We start from the raw sequence: 17,373 nt of genomic DNA, 5'->3' as shown, positions 1-17,373 counted from the left end.
TTACCTATCTGTATGGGGTGTCCTTCTTCTGATATATCCAAGCAATTCCTTCCATTTGCCTTTTTTCACAACTGCATTAAAAGCCCTTGCTGTATGAATATACTGCTTGGGGGCTCCCTGCTGAGAAGATGTAATGTGTTCTAGCAGATCAGCTACAGGAAAGAGGTTAACACAATGTCACCAGCCCACTCTTGTGGACCAGCAGCAAGTGCTCTGTGAATCCAGTTGTCCTCAGAAGAATTGCTGCCTTAGTTCGGAGCTTGATACCACTTCCACCCCGGCACATCATTTTCAGGTGCTTGTGAGGCCACGGCCTTGAATCTGGGGCTTCAGCCTGCCTGGCATGGCCACTCATCCTAGCCTGCCACCTTAGCTGAGCATTGGGGCAGACATAGGTGGTCAGAACCCAATATCTGGGCCTAGCCACCCACCCAGTCCCTGCAACCAGAACCGAGCCAGGATCAGGTGACTCTTTACCTGTTTCTTTAAAAGCCCCTGACCGAGAAGAGGAAGCATCTGGGCAACAAGACTCAATTTCGTATTCAAGGTACCTCACCCTTGGCTTGTGCCTCTACCTTCTCTCTGACAAATTATCTGGCTACCTGCCTTGTCTTGCCCATGGATCTTAAGTTTGGCCTGACTCTGGCTCCCTAACCTGACTTTGATTTGGTCTCCTGGATATGCAGTCTAGCTGGCCTCTGGACCCCTTTCTCTCCCCAACCCTCTAGATCTCCAGTCCCCAAGCAGATCTTCTAGATTCCCTGTACACAAACTCTGCACACTTGCCTCAGATCCTGGCTGCTTATTCTGACCCTGGGTGACCCCCAGACCTGGCTGCCCACGACCAGGCATGCCTGTGCTATTTTTAGGAACGTAAGAATTACTGTACTGCACCATATTGAACTGTTTAGGCCAACATGCAGTTTCTGACTTTGGCCAGCACCAAATGCTTCAGAAATGGCTCACGAGACAAATTTATTTCAAGCTGAAAGCAGTTAAAATTAGTTAATTTTCTCAGACATCTTGACCTACCACTATAATAGATTGGGTAGTACCTCTTCATACAGTTTGTGAGCCATCTAGTGGCTCTCACTGTTTAGACACCAATCCAAGCAGTGTTGAGTGTTGTATATGAAACTAGGCTTTGTGTGTATGTGTATATATATGTGTATGTGTGTATATATATATGTGCGCTTGCGCGTGTGTATATATGTATATATATATAAATGGAAGAATGACACAGACTATGAGGTCTCCAGTCCAGTGTTAACATAGATAGATAGATAGATAGATAGATAGATAGATAGATAGATAGATAGATATGCAAAGCCTAGTTTCATATATATTACACTGTATATATGCACTGTATATATGCACACATATATTACACTGTATATATGCACTGTATACATGCAATATAATATAAATATATATTGCACGTATACAGTGTTGTGTATATGAAACTACGCTTTGCATATCTATCTATCTATGTTAACACTGGACTGGAGACCTCATAGTCTGTGTAGTTCTTCCATATTATTAATGTCTTGTAAATGGCAAAAGACATGACAACAATAAAAATAAAATGAATACTAAGAAAAAAATAAGATGTTTATGCTGGCATCTAGGAGTCTGAATAAGCAATTCCTTATCCTAAAGACAACTACCCTTTCAATAAGTAGCTGGGTTGGAATTAGGTCTAATTTTTTTTTTTAAAGAACAAATAGCTGAATATATATAGTGATGTTAATATTACTAATTTTATATATTTATGGTTTAACAAGATCTATCATCTAAACAATGTTATTTAGAGAGGTTTTCTTTCTTGAGCTCCAGTGAAACAAGCACAGTTTTATTTTGTGTTTGCTTTTACCTTCTTTTCCTTTGGGATTGTTACTATCATAGGCAGCTCAAACTCTAGATGGGACTTGGGGTACAACTATAGGGATATGCCAGGGTTTGGATTTGTTCTGAAAGAGTTGTTCTTGATAACAAAACCAGAAATTATGCTAAATCAGCTATTCTTAAAATGTTGCCACCATTTTCAGGTGAAGCTGCATAGCAGTGTCTTGTGAAGGTGTCAGCTACATCAAATCACAGGCCCTTCTGCAGGTCTAGATTTATCTCAGAACCATCCTATGTAGAAGCACAGAAAGTGATCTGTGGGTTCACCTCCAAGGTTCCTTTGTATACCTACATTTTGAAGAGATTCACTTCAAATTCCACATTTTGGCCCATATCTAGTGACAAGATAACATAGCAAAACAACATAACTACAAACACATACTCCCAATATGTTCTTATGAAATTTTTACAGCCTTATAGACTATAATATAATCTTCCCATGGAACTTTTTTTGTTTTGCGTGGGAACTTAATCTCACTATTATTTTTTTGCTAAATACAGAGCAGATCTTGAAGCTCATGCTCAGTTTTTGCTCAGCTGTAAGTGATGATTGGCAGGTTTTTATGAGCGGATCTAGGATTTACTAAAGGGAGGTGCATTACATTGCACCTCAGACCACAAGGTGGCAATGAAGGCAAGGTATGGCTGGAGCCTCTGGGTCAGCAGGGTACACTGGGAAGCCAGGCAGGGAGAAAATGGATGAAGGAGGAGACCCACCTGCCACTCACTGCTGAGGCTGTCCCCAGCTGACCCAGGAGTTGGGGGAGCCCAAAGCCACTCCAGCAGTGGGCTGTGAGGAGTGCCAGGGCTGTAAGGAGAGCCAGGCACAGCTGGGGGCAGGTTCCTCCTTCTAGCATGTGCTTCCTGCCCAGACACCCTCCACCCAGATATTCTCCGCTGGCTGGGAACAGGTCCTAGAAGAAGGACCCTATATGCTGCTGCCACTGTGTTGTCAAGTCTGTCACCCCATGCCTATGGCTGGAGCAGTGCAGGAGCAGCTCTGGGGCTTCCCCCCCGTGCCTGCATCAGCCAGGGACAGCAGTTGCAGCATGGGGCAGGTTTCTCCTTCCAGCATCTGTTCCTGGCTAGTGCGGGACATGGGGTAGAGCAGCAGAGCACAGATGCAGGAAGAAGCAACCTTTTTTCTGCTGCCACTATTCTCTACCAAGCCTGGTATCCCGTTCAGCTGCAACCCACAGCTGGAGTGGGATAGGAGCAGCTCTGGGGTTTTACTTATAAAAAAGAATAAATTTTATTTATAGCAACAAAAGATATAGTTTACACATATAACAGTTAGTAAAAAGGTTAAGCTAATAAACAGACAACATAACAATACAAATTAAAATTGTCAGTAAAAATAAAACAGATAGAGAAATTAACTAAGGTTACTTGGTTAGTAACTTATCAATAGTCTCTCAGAAACACGTCAAGTTGATTCAACGAAGTCAGGCGTCTCCGATTTACGGTCAGAAGGAGAACTGGAGGAGGTCTCTCAGTCAGGATCTGGTCTTCGTTTACACAGGAAATAAGAGAGCTCTAGGGGACTGGAACAGCAATGCTTCTTCTGTTCTGTCTTTGTTATAACCTGCTCATTAACTCTTCTAGTTCTAGCTATTACAGGCAGCAAAGTTCCCCTTTTGCCCTGGTCTGTAACAGCAGAGATTTCATTTCATTTTCCTTTGTTAGCCTTTTGAGATGAACTGAGGAACTTAAGCACAAATACAGCAACGGAAGAATGATTGAAGAGTATAGGAAATCATAATTGTTCACTCTAATCCACTATGCATGAAGTGGTGATTGGATTTCCACTGCTGGTAGGCTTAAACAGACATCTACCAATAAAGTTTCCTGAAAAGAGCGAGTGGCAAGGATTATATGCAGTATCGTTTCTGGACATACGTATAGTTGGGAGAGATGTTAGACAAGCTTTTGGGTGTTTTACAGAGCTTCTGAAAGAAGCTGGGGAGAAACTGTCAAGAATGAACCCCCATATGTTTTTTCAAAGCAGACTTGCCACATTAATAGTACTTCAAGGGGTTTTACTCTCAGCTCACCTTAGGGATCACAAAGGGGTGAAAGGGAGAAGGTAATTTCTTAAGTATGCAGGGCCCAAACTGTTTTAAAGGTACCTCCAAATTCCAATGCAGTGTTTTCATTTCTTGAATCCACAGGAAACTGTCCCTTATTAGGTTCCGGTTCAGAGAAGAACTGATATGTTTATATTGTATACTTTCAGTGATATAAAGAAAAACTTATCATATTTAGTGGATTAGAAAATGAAGTCTTCCCCCCCCCCCCCCCATATAACTTATATAACTTAGGGAGGAAAAAACCCTCACCTTACAACTGAGCATGAGGAAGCAATAGAGGACGGGGAGGAGGGAGTTTGGTGTGGGGGTCTTGCAGCTGCAGCCTCAAGCCAGGGCTGGAGCTGGAGCCACAGGTGCTGCCTGCTCCCCCCTGTTCCTCTGCATCTGCAGACCTGCCACTCCTCCCCCACAGCCCCCAGTCTCTCCTCCACCATGCTGCTTCTCTCTGTCTCTCTCCTTCTGCTACACTCCTCCTTACCTTTGCTGTGCTGTACCTGTGCTGGAGCTGGTCACTGTTATGGGCCAGGTAGAAGCTATGCTCTGTGCCCTAGGCTACAGCAAGGATGGAGCCTGCCAGTGCAGAGCAAAAGTAAGGTGGGGGTTGAGGGGCAGGTGAGGGGAGAGAAACTTTGGGACAGGGGGTGCGGCGAGGCTGGGGTGGCAGAAGTGGCATGGAGAGAGGAGGAAGGGGGAACGGGAAGGGGGAATTGGGAAAACGTGCGGTTGTGGGAGGGAAGCACAAGGGGGGGGTAAGTTGGGTGGGAGGACTGGCAGCAGGGGGCAAGCTGCCTGCCTCTGTCACTGCCTGCCACACTGCCTGCCCCTCACCTGCCCTACCACATGCTTCCCTACTGTCTGCCCCATTACTGCTCACCTTATCACTTCTTCCCCCCACCACCTGCAGTAGTGAGCAGGGATGAATTTAAGATGATCCTCCAAAAATTAGATTCCATACATGGAAAATGATAATAAATATATTATCATTTTCCATGTACGGAATCTAATTATTAGGGGTTCAACTTACATTCAGGGTCATCTTGTATTTGAGTAAATATGATAAGTCACATGTGGAAGTCACGTTGTCATTAGTGGGACATAATCCTATGTTTAAGCATTGTTGTGAAGAAGAGCACTTTCCTGAATAGGGAGCTTTGTTTTGTAACCGTGACCCTTAAGGTGTTTATATTAGAGATGCACCAATCCATTGGTCCAATATTGGATCAGTACCAATATAAAGAAAATTGTCTATATTGGATATTGGCCCAATGAGGCAAATAATTTGGCTGATAAACGCCCGCTAAATGCATAGAGCAGAGCCTGCAGCATGGAGAGCTGCCTCCACCTGGTAACTCTGAAGGGGAGGAGGAAGGGAAGTGACATAGGGGGGAGGCAGATCAACCCCCCTGTGGTGAGGGAGGGAGGGTGCAGGGACAGGCACAGCCCAGCTGGGGTGGGGCGAGCGCAGGATGGAGGCACAGCTCGTTGGGTAGTGGGGTGGCTCCTGCCGCTGCAGGAGGGCACAGGACAGGCATGTGCCCCACGATCTGATCAGGGCAGGGCAGGCTCCAGCCAGCACTCCATGGGGCTCTTCTCAGCGAGGGGGGGCTCGGAGTGAGCACCTGCAGTGCTGGGAGGTGACTGCAGCCACCGCAGATTTCATCACAGCTCCACTCCCAGCCCCGCACCACCGCCCGCTGCAGGCCTGGTTTTTCCCAGCATGTAGGTGGAAGCAGAGCATTGAGTGAGATGGCTAAATTTACGGTGGCTGCAGCCCCCTCCTAGCACCTTCCCCCACTGAGAAGAGCCCCACACAGCACTGGCTCAAGCCCACAGCTGCAGCCCGCCTGCCCCCCACACGCAGATCTGAGGGCACATGTCCCCCACTGCCCCATCCCGGAGTGCAAGCTGTGATGGGAGCTGCCCCACCATGAGCTGCGGCTTTGTCCCGTGGCCCTCCCCATCCCGTTGGGCAGCACCTGCCTCTGCACCCTCCCTTCTTCGCCTTGGGGACATTGATCTGCTCCCCCATGTCTCTTCCCCCCCTCCCCTTCCACCACACGGGACTTACCAGCTGGAGGCAGCTATATCAGAAATTGGATCAGATTGGCCAATATGCCTCCTTAAATATTGGCTATCGGTATCAGCCCCCAAAATCTCTGTCATTGCACCGCTAGTTTATATTCATGCTGAGCACCCCTAGAATACAGAAGGCTGACTAGACTACACCACAAATATACGATTAACCCTTGATTATTATCTTGTAATGACTGGAGAAGATATTTCTTTTAGAAAAATAAGCAGTGAGAGAGATTCCACTGTCACTCATTCCACTTCAAACCTATTTTCTTGTACTGAAAAAAATGTCATTAGCATTTTCTGTCTCATTATTTAAATGACTCAGATACTAATTCTGCCATTCTGAAATTCATCTATATAGCCCAGAATAGCTATTCTTCACTAGCAATTCATGTAATCCCTTTTATGTCCCACTACACTTTAAAAGTGGGTTAAGCCAAATCACAAACGGGCACTTATACTACATGGTGTTCTTGTGGTGCATAGTGACCAAGTACAAAATAACTCTTGTGCTTTAAGTTCACACCTCAACTGATGTCATGGTAGTGTTTCCATCAACTTGAATTAGTCATGTGTAGGATGATAAGTTGCCCAATACACACAAAAAGGTGCTGCTCAGCATGAGCAAGAGCAACAGAATTATCCTCTTAATCTACTTGGGCCCAGTTCTCTGTTGTTCTTCCCCTGTTCATGATTAACAGCAATGCAAAGTGGGGTAAAACATGGCAGAATCAAAGGATAGGGTTTTACCACTTCTTAATTAATGGTTAATGGCTGCACAAAGTGTTGGGCCACAGAAAGGGAGGGAGTTTGTGCCATTTGTGCTTAAACAAGTCTCTCCCTAGCAGCTCATCTTCCTGCATGTGGTCATGTTGTGCAGCCATAGTAAGGGATTGATCACATACTGCCATCCTCTTTACCAGACTGTAATGGCACAATGCAGTACACAGTGCTCTCAGGCTTTGTTGCAGAGGAGTAATATCTCACTAATTCTCAGTATGCTGGAAACACTGGCAAAACAACTGCAGTGAGAAGCTCTCTTGCTTAAGATGCCTTAACAAATGAAAATGTGAATTTTTCTCCTTAAGAATGAAGAGAAAGGAATCATCAAGGAAACAGCTTTGCTATTTCCTGATTAGTCTTTTTTTTTTCCTCTCTGCTTGATATTCTTGTGCCTGATACCTTAACGCAGTGGGGGCCAACCTTTTTGGCAGGCATGCCACAAAAATTAAAGAATACTGTCACTAAAATATATATGTTAGTGGCTGTGAACACCTTTAATCTTATTGGCAAATGTTTGCTCCACAACTAGAAATGCTTTAGATAAATTGTAATCCTTCAAATAAATCACACTAGTCAAGGTAGATAATAATCCTTTTCGCAGTAAGATGTAGTTAGCCATGTTATTCTGAAGTCAGGCAGAAGGCAAGGTAGAAGTGCAACTTATAGACTGACTGAATCAGAGATCTGATGAAGTAAGCTGTGGCTTATGAAAACTTGAGCACCTCTGATTCAGCTAGTTGATGAGGTGTGCTTCTATGTTAGTCATCCTTTTAGTAAGACAGAAAGGAAAGGGAAAGGTAACAGCTCTGTAAGAACTGAACAGCATGTGCTTTAGTAGAATGAGTTCTACCCAAGGGCTTGAAGACAGAAGACAAATGGCAGGAGATATTTCTTGTTGACCTAGCACCAGTCAGCTTCATGCCCCACCTTCTTAAGGATGAAGAGACAGGAATAGTCAGGAAGACACCTTTGCCAATCTTCATTGAATCTTCTTTTCTCTCTCTGCTGGACATTCTTGGGCCTGATACCTGAACACAGTGGGGGCTAACCTTTTTGGCAGGCATGCCACAAATTAACCCCATGCCCTCCCCAAGTCCTATTCCAATCCCCTTCCCCTGCCTGATCTGCTACTTTGCTTTCTGCTTCCTGCCCTGTCTGCTGCTGGACTACCTGTCTCCTCCCTGACCTTCTGCATGCCACACACGCAGCATGCCTGTGCCACAGGCTTGCCTTGCCTTAATATTCTCTACTCTTGTTTTCTATACTTAAACGGAGCAACAAATTATCCAAATATTTTGTCTCAAAGACCTACTTTTTTGGTCTTTGTGTATGGACTGCTAATACTGATTTATGTTGCCAATTATTCAGATATTTACAAATTGTATCAGGTTATTTGTTAAGATGTATGCCCCTCCATGGTTTTTTTTTTCCTTAGCTATATCTCTCCAATCTCACCCTTTGTTTTCTTGTTTAATCAAAAATCGTACACACTGCCACTTACAAAAACATATAATACCTTTGTTTAATCGTTTTAAAACACAGAGATTGAAATGTTTTTCTTTTGATTCTCAGACACTCTCAGGGTTGCCAGATCAAGACTCTTTCTATGACGTGGTGGACTGTCTGGAAGAGTTAGGCATTGAAGCTATTTCACAGAGACACTTGAACAAGAAAGGAACAGACTTGGACTTAGTTGAACAATTTAACATTTATGAGGTAACATAACATGCCCTGTTTTATGCATCTTACAACTTGTGCAAACTTCAAAGCTGGGGGGTGGGGGGGAACAGCCTAGCCTTGGTTATCTATTTTATTTTAAAAGAAAAATATCTGGTTGCTAGAAGTGTTTTACACATTGGTGTATGTGACCTACTGCAGTACCTGTTTACATACAGGACAGATGCATTTCATACTAGACATGGGTTATTCTTCAAGCTAAAGCAACACATTTACTAGCCTCTTCAGAGGCAATTCTGTCTGCAATTAAGACTGTTACTCAAACTGCTAGTTACACATCTAGCTCCCAAAGTCCGTAAAAGTTCTTTCCATATGCAAAAGTATTCAGTATGATAAAAGTATTCAGTCTAGTTCAGCTCCATGAATACAGCTCTCTTCACAACTGATTGCCCAGTGAGTCTTTGTTTACGAGCTTATACTGGATCCATTCCTACCATTTTGGAGCAATTGGGTAATGAATGACTGACTCCACATGCACTGCATGAGTATAAAATAACCACTTGTGAAATATTTCTGTGCAAAGGTAGGATATGTGGTTTCTTAATAATTAGAGCATTTTCAGATGGCTTTTTCTTAAGGCCAAAAATGATACAAAGTGCATGGGAATTCATATTAGGGTGCAGTGAAATATAGTTTCTTTCTTTACCACAATGTTCAGTTTCAGTGGTGGTAGTCCTGATTCTCTTCTTTCTTAACCATATTTACACTAGTACAACTTGATTATGTGAAACAGAGTTGTTCCTGTTATAGACCAGTGTCAGAAGAGAAGCAGGTAAAAAAGTTGGCAGAAGATGTTCAGCTTCCCACCATTGTTCCACACCCCACTATAGCCTGTGTGGTTTTGTAGAGAATCCAGCCCAGAAGCATGAGCATTTATTTTAATCCCTTGTGAATCCTGCTGGCAGAACACATTTTCTTGCTTTCATAGATATAAAAACAAATCGAGCGCCAAAAAAACCCAGATAGAGATATTAAAGGATTTAGTCACTAAGGACTCCTATATATGTGCAGGGAGCCTGCTGAAACACACTGGAAATCCAGCATGTCAGAGCAGACTCAATTTATCAAGCCTGCTGGTACATGGAAATTAATGCACTTCAGTAGACTAACATCACGTTCATCAATGTCCCTGTGCTAAAAAATAGTGGTGGGGTGCTTTGAACTAAAGCTCGTTCAATAAGTTTTCATTCAAAGTGCCCCACCACCATTTTTCAGCGTGGGAACACTGATACATGTGATGCTTGGGTGCTTTAATTAGCATGGCTTCCTAATTAAAGTGACTCCCATGCCTCCCGAATCACGTGTAAAAATGTCCTAAGTGTGTTCCTTTTGTAACAGCATTAGTAAAGATCTGAAGTAGTACGTGGTATGTAACCTCTCTAATATGCCCTTTATATATCTATATGCCAGAGCAGAAGAAATCAAATGGCATGACTGACTGTGAAGAGATGTGGGTTTTGTTCTCAGTTCTCTTACAAACTTCTTATTGGACTTCTGATCGATTACTTTGTGGTTCAATGTTACCATCTATAAAACGGGTTCCCTATGACATATATTATAGATGGAAGATGATGATAATACCTTCTTGACTTTGTTGGTGATGTGAACATTAATGTCTAGAGACTGAGGGTTTAATCCTGACTCTGTAGAAGTCAATATGAATTTTGTCATTTATTTCTGTGAGGCCACAATTTCACGCAAGGATTTTCAAAGGATTAGGTTCCCAAGTCCTATTGAAATATTGGGAGTTAAGCATCTAATTCCCTTAGGCCCCTTTGGAAACCCCAGATGAAACTTTTGCAAAACCCTTGTCTAGATGAAAGGGCTCTATATATAATGACAATAGTATCACCTAGACAAGTATTTAGCAATGAAAGAGGAACAGTTGTTGGAACAGTGATTGTAAGAGGAATATTATGCATGTCATCAACTTTTCATAACCAAAAGAAACAAGTCATACTTGGAGTGATGAGTGATGGTGGTTAAGGATAAGATGTGGCTGCAGACTAATTTTTAAAATGCAAGGGTATTTCAAACGTGAACATATGAAATGTAAAAAGATGTGTGGAAAGCCTCACTCCTTGCTCCTTTCAGATGACACTGAGGCATGAGGATGGAGATGAGAATGCTGAACCCCCACCCAGTGGCTGCAGGGACAGAAGAAGAGCTAGTCTTGGCTCCAGTGAACGAAGGGGGTTAGAACGGAGAAGAAGCCGGAGACATTCAGTCCAAAATGTCAAGAGCACTTTATCTGCTCCTGCAAGTCCCTGCAGCCAGATGAGTCCAAACTTCATGTTAGACCATGGTCAACACATTGAAGATCTTAGTGAGAAGTAAGTGACTTAGGCAGGAAGGTTTTTCAATTCTTATTGCACCTTTCCGTTGCATTCATTTAACATTATTGATGATGATCATGCTATATTTCTTAGTTATATTGTGTTTTCTCTGTTCTTTTTTTCCTGTTTCTCAGTTTCTCTTGATGAAATGCCTGTTGAGTTGAAAAGCAAAAAACTAGTGGTGATTTAAAAGACAGCTCTGTAGAATACTAGGTGCATGTGTTCTGTCCTTACAGTTATATGCATATGCTTCCTGTGAATTCAAGCAAGGAATACATGCCTGTTAGTGCCATATTTTATTAATCTTCAGAAAAACACAAACCTTCAAAGAAATCTATAAAATGAATACATTCTCACACTCTGTATCATCATTTTCCCCAAGAAATAGATACAAACAACATCAGAAAGAAATTTCAGAGGGTAGAACCCTTTTCTATAGATTTTTTTGTCCACTGTAATACATGGGCAGACTTGTCAGCCGATATATATCCATTTAGTAGAAGATTCCAACTCTATGAGCAGGAAAATTGTAACTCTCAAGATTTCTTTTGTAGTGTTGGTGCAAACATTTTTCAGTGTGTGTTTTGGAATGAGTTTTGCTGTGACATTTTCTTTTTCCAAGCTACATTCTAAAATGAATATTTTCTTTCAAGGATGAACAATTGAAAGCAATGCACCCGATATTATGTTTAATAATTAATGAAAGTGAAATAATGGCCATCTGGGGAAGGGGTTGGTGGCACAGGGTCAGTCAAAGCTAACTGGTCAGTCCTGCCTAGATAATGTTCCACACCAATATTTTTGTACCTTTTACCTCAACCGAAACCAAAAGTGATTTAGGCAATAATTTTTGCACAGATCACAAACTGAAAGTCCTTACTTGTAGAAAAATATAAATATGTAATACAGTAGAGAAGATTGTCTCATTTATAAAGCTTGATTGACCTCAGAAGTTTAAGATGTGTTTCCCATTGATTCTTTATATACAATATTAAAAAAAAGTGTCAGCAACCTTTGTATCGTTAAATGTTGAGAGAGTAATTGACAGACAATTGTTATTTGTTTGCCTGCTTATATGATTTTATTAGATGATAGTAAGTTTATCCTTTAACTTCAGATATCACAATTTCAAAATGAATATTAAACAACTTTCATTTAAGAGGAAAGGTGGATTTTTTTTTAATAAGAAAATAACTTTTTAAAAAATCATTAGTTTTCATCCGTGTTTTTTCGGAGTCTATAGTCCCATCTCTGCTCCCCACACTAAAAAGTACCAGCAGTTTTGTACTCAGGGAGACATGTTACATCTGTAAAAACATATATCAAAAACCTCGTTTGTGTGCTGTTTCCAAAATGGAAGCATCAGCCCCTGAACTCTGCAGACGTAATATTTCCAGCCACTACAGCTTGATGGTGCCTTCTTTTCCTTCCTGTGTAATTCAACTCATGGAAATTACAGGAGGAAAAGGCCTGTGGGACCAGATCCAGTGCCCAGTGGAAAAACTGCCTTTTGATATTCTTTGGCACTAGATCAGGCCAATTATCCATCCCATGACAAGTGCAGGATCGTTATCTACTGTCTATATTTTGGTGTTCTTGGTCTAGTTTAATTATAAAATACCATGAGCTGTGAGGCTTCCACCTCTTCCCTTGGAGACCCTTCCACAACATTTGCTTCACCAATAGAACAAATGTTATCAATATTCAGCTCAACTCTCTAAATCTTAACATTACTGTAACTGTCTTGCTGGTAGTTATCTGTACCTATGGGGCTTGATTCTGGCATCTGGTTTTACAGTGGATTAACTCAGTTGAGCTACTTCTGATTTACACTGTTGGGAAATTGGAATCAGACCCACATACTGTACTATATTTCCTTTTAGGCAATATTCTTCTTGGTTATTTTTGGACTACATTACCAAAATCACTGCAAGCTCCAAGCCCTGAGTTCTCCTTCCCACAGTATTCATGTTTCTTTTCTTTCAAACTCAATCAGATGGTTTGGCAATGACTTTGGCTTTGTTTACCACATCAAATAGGTTGTGCACAGTCATCTGCTTTATGTCAACACATAAGATTTACTGCAATGGTAAGGAAGTAAGTCTTCCAAAAAAACAAAAAACTATGGTAGCCATAAAGCAGAAAATACAATAGTGGCCAAATTCTTTTCTCATTTGCGATAGTCTAAATCCAGAAAGCCTGTCTAAAGCCAGTGAAATTACTCTGCTTTAATAAAGAGCAGGCTGGCTTTAAATTCAGGAAAATTTCACTGTAATTTTCAAGGGCAACCAAATGGAGAACTTGCAGATCTTTTTCAGCATTTTAGGAACAATCTTAAAAGGTAAAAGCTTTTTTATTTGTGGTTCTAAACAAAAATACAGGCCAAAATCTTTTATCTGTTACTGTGATTTTCAAGGAGAACAGAACACAGCTTAAGTATCATTAAGTAAAATTACTGTAAAACTTGAGACTAATGGGATAGCCAGACACTGCTTCATCTCCAGTTCACAAGCTTCTTTCATAGTAGATGTGTCTGCATTATTAGTACAGAAGTGAGATGAACAATGTTTGGGAACCTTTATTCCGATTCAAATAAGACATTTATGATAACTGAATGATGCTATCATATGTGTTTTTTTCTGCCCTAGTCTCAATTCAGTCTTAAAATCTATTTTATTTTTTAAATAATTGACTGCTTTCCAATGTACGTCTCTGTAATATTCATGAAAGTAGCTTTTTCTAACCACACCAACCTGGACTTAAAGGAAAGTTTAAGGAATGGCCTGATTTTGCATAATCATTTCCATTTTCTGTTCTTGCACCAGATTTTTAGTGGGTTGTGATCATGTGACCTTTAAAAAGACAAATAGCTGTTCCCTGGGTTTGCTTCTCATAATGTCAGTTTTTTTGAACTAAAGACATATGGTTGGCAATTCTCAATGTGTTTCTCATGCAACAGGTGCTCTTCATGAACCAATGCATATGCAGCTATAAATCAAAACAGCCCCTCCTTTTCATTTTTTCAAATGATCATGATGATGAGCATCTTCCATAACATGTGACTGTGTGTTTCCCTTTGATCAGTATTACACAAAGAAAATTTCTACCGCAGCAATTTTTATTGCTGAATTCTGTCAGCAAGGCTTAGTGAGAAGCTAGAAGTAGATTTACACGAACAAAATTTATCAGGAGTTTAGCAGAGTCCTGTCAATGTTTTATAGGAGACTTGTATGTGAACTGTTTTAAAATATTCTACTTAGGACTTTTAAAGTGAATATGTGAACATGTACATATGTTACTGAATTTATTAGACTTCCTTTTTATTTTACATTAATTGTTTACTTCTTGGCTGTCATTTTTTAAATTGCCAAAATAGTTATTATGGAACATACTTAGAGCACAATTATATAAGAAAATAATTGTGCCTTCATTAGAACGTTTTGGTCTATAATGATACCATATGAGCTGAGCAGGCAGACAACAATTAGTTACTTTGGGACACTCTGGACACATCTACATGAGATGCTATAGTTATTCCACAGTAGTGAACAACTTTTAAGTGACGCTACTGTGCAGTAGCGAAATAATACTGTGCAGTAGCACATCACAGCACCAACAATGCTAATATGCTACAGCACGGTATTATTAGGTCCTGAGGACTGTGGCTCAAAATCCCCGCTCCCTGTCTCTCTCCAATGATGTTTGTCTCCTCTCTAGTCAGAGAGGTGTGCTTCCCAGAAGTGCTGTAGTCCCTGCAGGTGTCTGCTAGGTCAAGGAAGGAGGAAAGGAGTTGCCACATTAGGTTAGGAACACTTAAAAGGTGTTCACTGGCACTACTGTGGACTAATTCCAGTTACTGTGCATTTATTTAGTATTTGATTATACAAGTACTAAATAAATGAGCAATAATGTCTCACGTAGATGCCCCCTATCAGAGCTAGAACAGCAGGCTTCTATCATGACAGAAGTATTTTATGCTTTAATGGGATGTCTGTTGCCTAAAGAAGAATGCCTGTGTCCTCAGGCATTTCCCCCTGAAGCGTCCTTCTTGCTTCCACATTTTGAAGCTTCCAGGAAGACTGCATCAAGGAGGACAGAAGCAGAGAGACCAAAGAGAATACAATATGCATGGTATGCATGTGATGAGTATAAAATTCTTGTTTCGCCTATAGAATGGGGACCTTATGGAAAAGAAGCACTTTGCTCAGTGAGTGCCCCAGGGGGATGGTTTCTGAGCGGGACAGTAATGTAGATGTGGTTCTGGACCAGCTTTTCAACACACAACTGGGAAGTGCCTTCAATGCTGAGAGTAACGGAGAAAAGTTCCAGGTTTCCTGCCTGTGTAAAAAGAACATCACAGTTGATTTGACTTTAAGAAAGGGTCTTATCGAGAGGCCTAGGAAAAGATTAATTGTTATCTAGAAATGGGACTAGGAACTACAGATGCAAAAGCAGCAGCCTGGTTATGTTTTGCATTTGGAATTCAACGACATTCAGCTGGTGGAAGGGAATATGGCCAGAGACATAGTTCTTGGTTTTCCAGAAAACTATAAATAAAGCTGAAATCCTGAAGATGTTCTGGACTCTGCTGAGTAACTGCAGATCCTTAAGAGGTTTTCTCTGCTTCATTTTGGACTGTGCTGAATTTCTATCTAGTTCAGCTAGAGTATCCCATTAAATATTACTCTCTGCTTCATGTAGAGGCAGACCTGCAGGGATGGTTTGGTCTAAAATACAGCTGAGAGGTTTTACAGGGGTGTTTTAATGACCTGATCATAACTAATTTTTAATTTTTCTAAATGTTTACCATGTAAGCATTTACAGAGTTCTAGTTCTACTTACAGTGTTTAGAGATTAGCTGACTTTCCCTTGCAAGATCTGATATTTCTGAATGCAGTGGAAGAATATGACTCAAAAATCATATTGGCAGAATTGAAATTCCAACTGCAGAGGGCTGTGGTTGTTGTTCATAATACTGTGCCTTAGATCTTTTTGGTGTGACTGACCTTGATATGAAAAAAGAGAGAGGGGAGAAAAGTCAAAAAGGTCACATATAGTACCCAATTGGGCTGTTCTAACAGAGGAGCCATTTTAACATAAATAAATACAGTGTGTGTCATTTAAGAGCCTTGGGACTGAAAAAAGCCTATGAATTTACTTGGCTTATATACTTACTCTGACTCAGTATAAACTAATGGTGTTCAACCTTTTTACACTCAAGGAACCCCTTGTTAGACTCAAGGCACCCCTTGGAAAATGCCAGTCTTCACTTCTTTTTTGGCTACAAAAAATGAGTGGAGAAATTCTTCTTTTGCAAAGGACTCAGAAAGACCACAACAGATCTTAATGTTTTTCTAACACTACGGGGTTCCTACTTGAAATTTCTGGGTTTATCTTGTGAATCATGTTTATCTATATAACAGTGATAACATTGTGTTCTACCTTGTGGAACCCCAAAAAGCTCTCAAAGTACCCCAGTGTGCTGTGGCACCCTGGTTGAGAATCACTGATATAGGCTGTGTATACGCATTCAGATCCTTCAGAAGAACTCTCCCAGGCTTGCTTTCCTGAGAGGAAATTGACCTGTACAGAAGTTCAGGCAGGGAAACAAGGAGCCTGCAGTGCTGACCTAAGGCACACATTTCAAAGAGCTTCCCAGGCTTCTTTCTCTGCCCAGCAACAGTGACATAAGCAAGGACACAAGTCAGCACTGATTGGCTTGCCACCTCTGCTTCCATCCTCCTTGATGCAGTCTTCCTGGAAGCTTCAAAATGTGGAAACAAGAAGGAAGCTTCAGTGGGAAATGCCCCTGAGGACTCTGGCTCAAAATCCCCGCTCCCTGTCTATCTCCAGGGTTGCTATGACAAAGGAGATCCTGAGTTTGTCTCCTCTCTGGTCAAAGAGGTGTGCTTCCCAGAACAAAGTGTTGTAGTCCCTGCAGGTGTCTGCTAGGTCAAGGAAAGAGGAAGGGAGTTGCCACATTAGGTGAGGAAGTAGGTTGGTCTGTGCCTCTCCCATGTACAGAGCTCTCCTCCCTAAACTCTTTGCACTAAAGGCACTGACAGATGTGGTGGTTTGTCACACAATCAGGCACCTGTAGCACTCAACAGTCATACACTGACAAAAGTGGATGGCTGCAGAGTGCTTTAAAAATGCCTGATCCCATGACAGTCTGAACCCTCAGCAGCCCAGCTCCACCCCCAGTGCTGTCTCCTGAATGGGAGGAGGAGAAGGGAGGGGAGGGAGTTCTGTCTGGGGTTTGCCCAGCTTGTGCTGGAGGGTGGAGTGGAGCTCCCTCTGCCCCCTCCCCACCCCACCCCAGTGCCAATCCACCCACCTGACCCACCAGCACAGTTTAGGCGAATGCCAGTCTCAGCTCTCTCCACTTCCTTCCCCCTGGAGCTTGGAAGGGGGAGTGGTGGGGTTAGGGGAGAGTGGCTGCAGTT

General features: G+C 41.9%; 1 protein-coding gene across 5 annotated transcripts in view; it reads left to right on the top strand.

The window, feature by feature from the left end:
* Nucleotides 1–17,373, top strand: part of FHOD3 (formin homology 2 domain containing 3) — a 645,457-nt gene that overhangs the window by 460,210 nt on the left and 167,874 nt on the right. For all 5 annotated transcript variants that reach the window (XM_059728584.1, XM_019479159.2, XM_014611417.3 and 2 more), the window contains 2 exons: nucleotides 8,427–8,570; nucleotides 10,686–10,924. In XM_059728584.1, the coding sequence (XP_059584567.1) occupies nucleotides 8,427–8,570; nucleotides 10,686–10,924 (383 nt within the window). The remainder of the gene's footprint in view (nucleotides 1–8,426; nucleotides 8,571–10,685; nucleotides 10,925–17,373) is intronic.

The sequence above is a fragment of the Alligator mississippiensis genome, chromosome 5, assembly GCF_030867095.1.
Source record: "Alligator mississippiensis isolate rAllMis1 chromosome 5, rAllMis1, whole genome shotgun sequence".
NCBI lineage: Eukaryota > Metazoa > Chordata > Crocodylia > Alligatoridae > Alligator > Alligator mississippiensis.
This window is presented reverse-complemented; position numbering and strand designations above follow the sequence as displayed.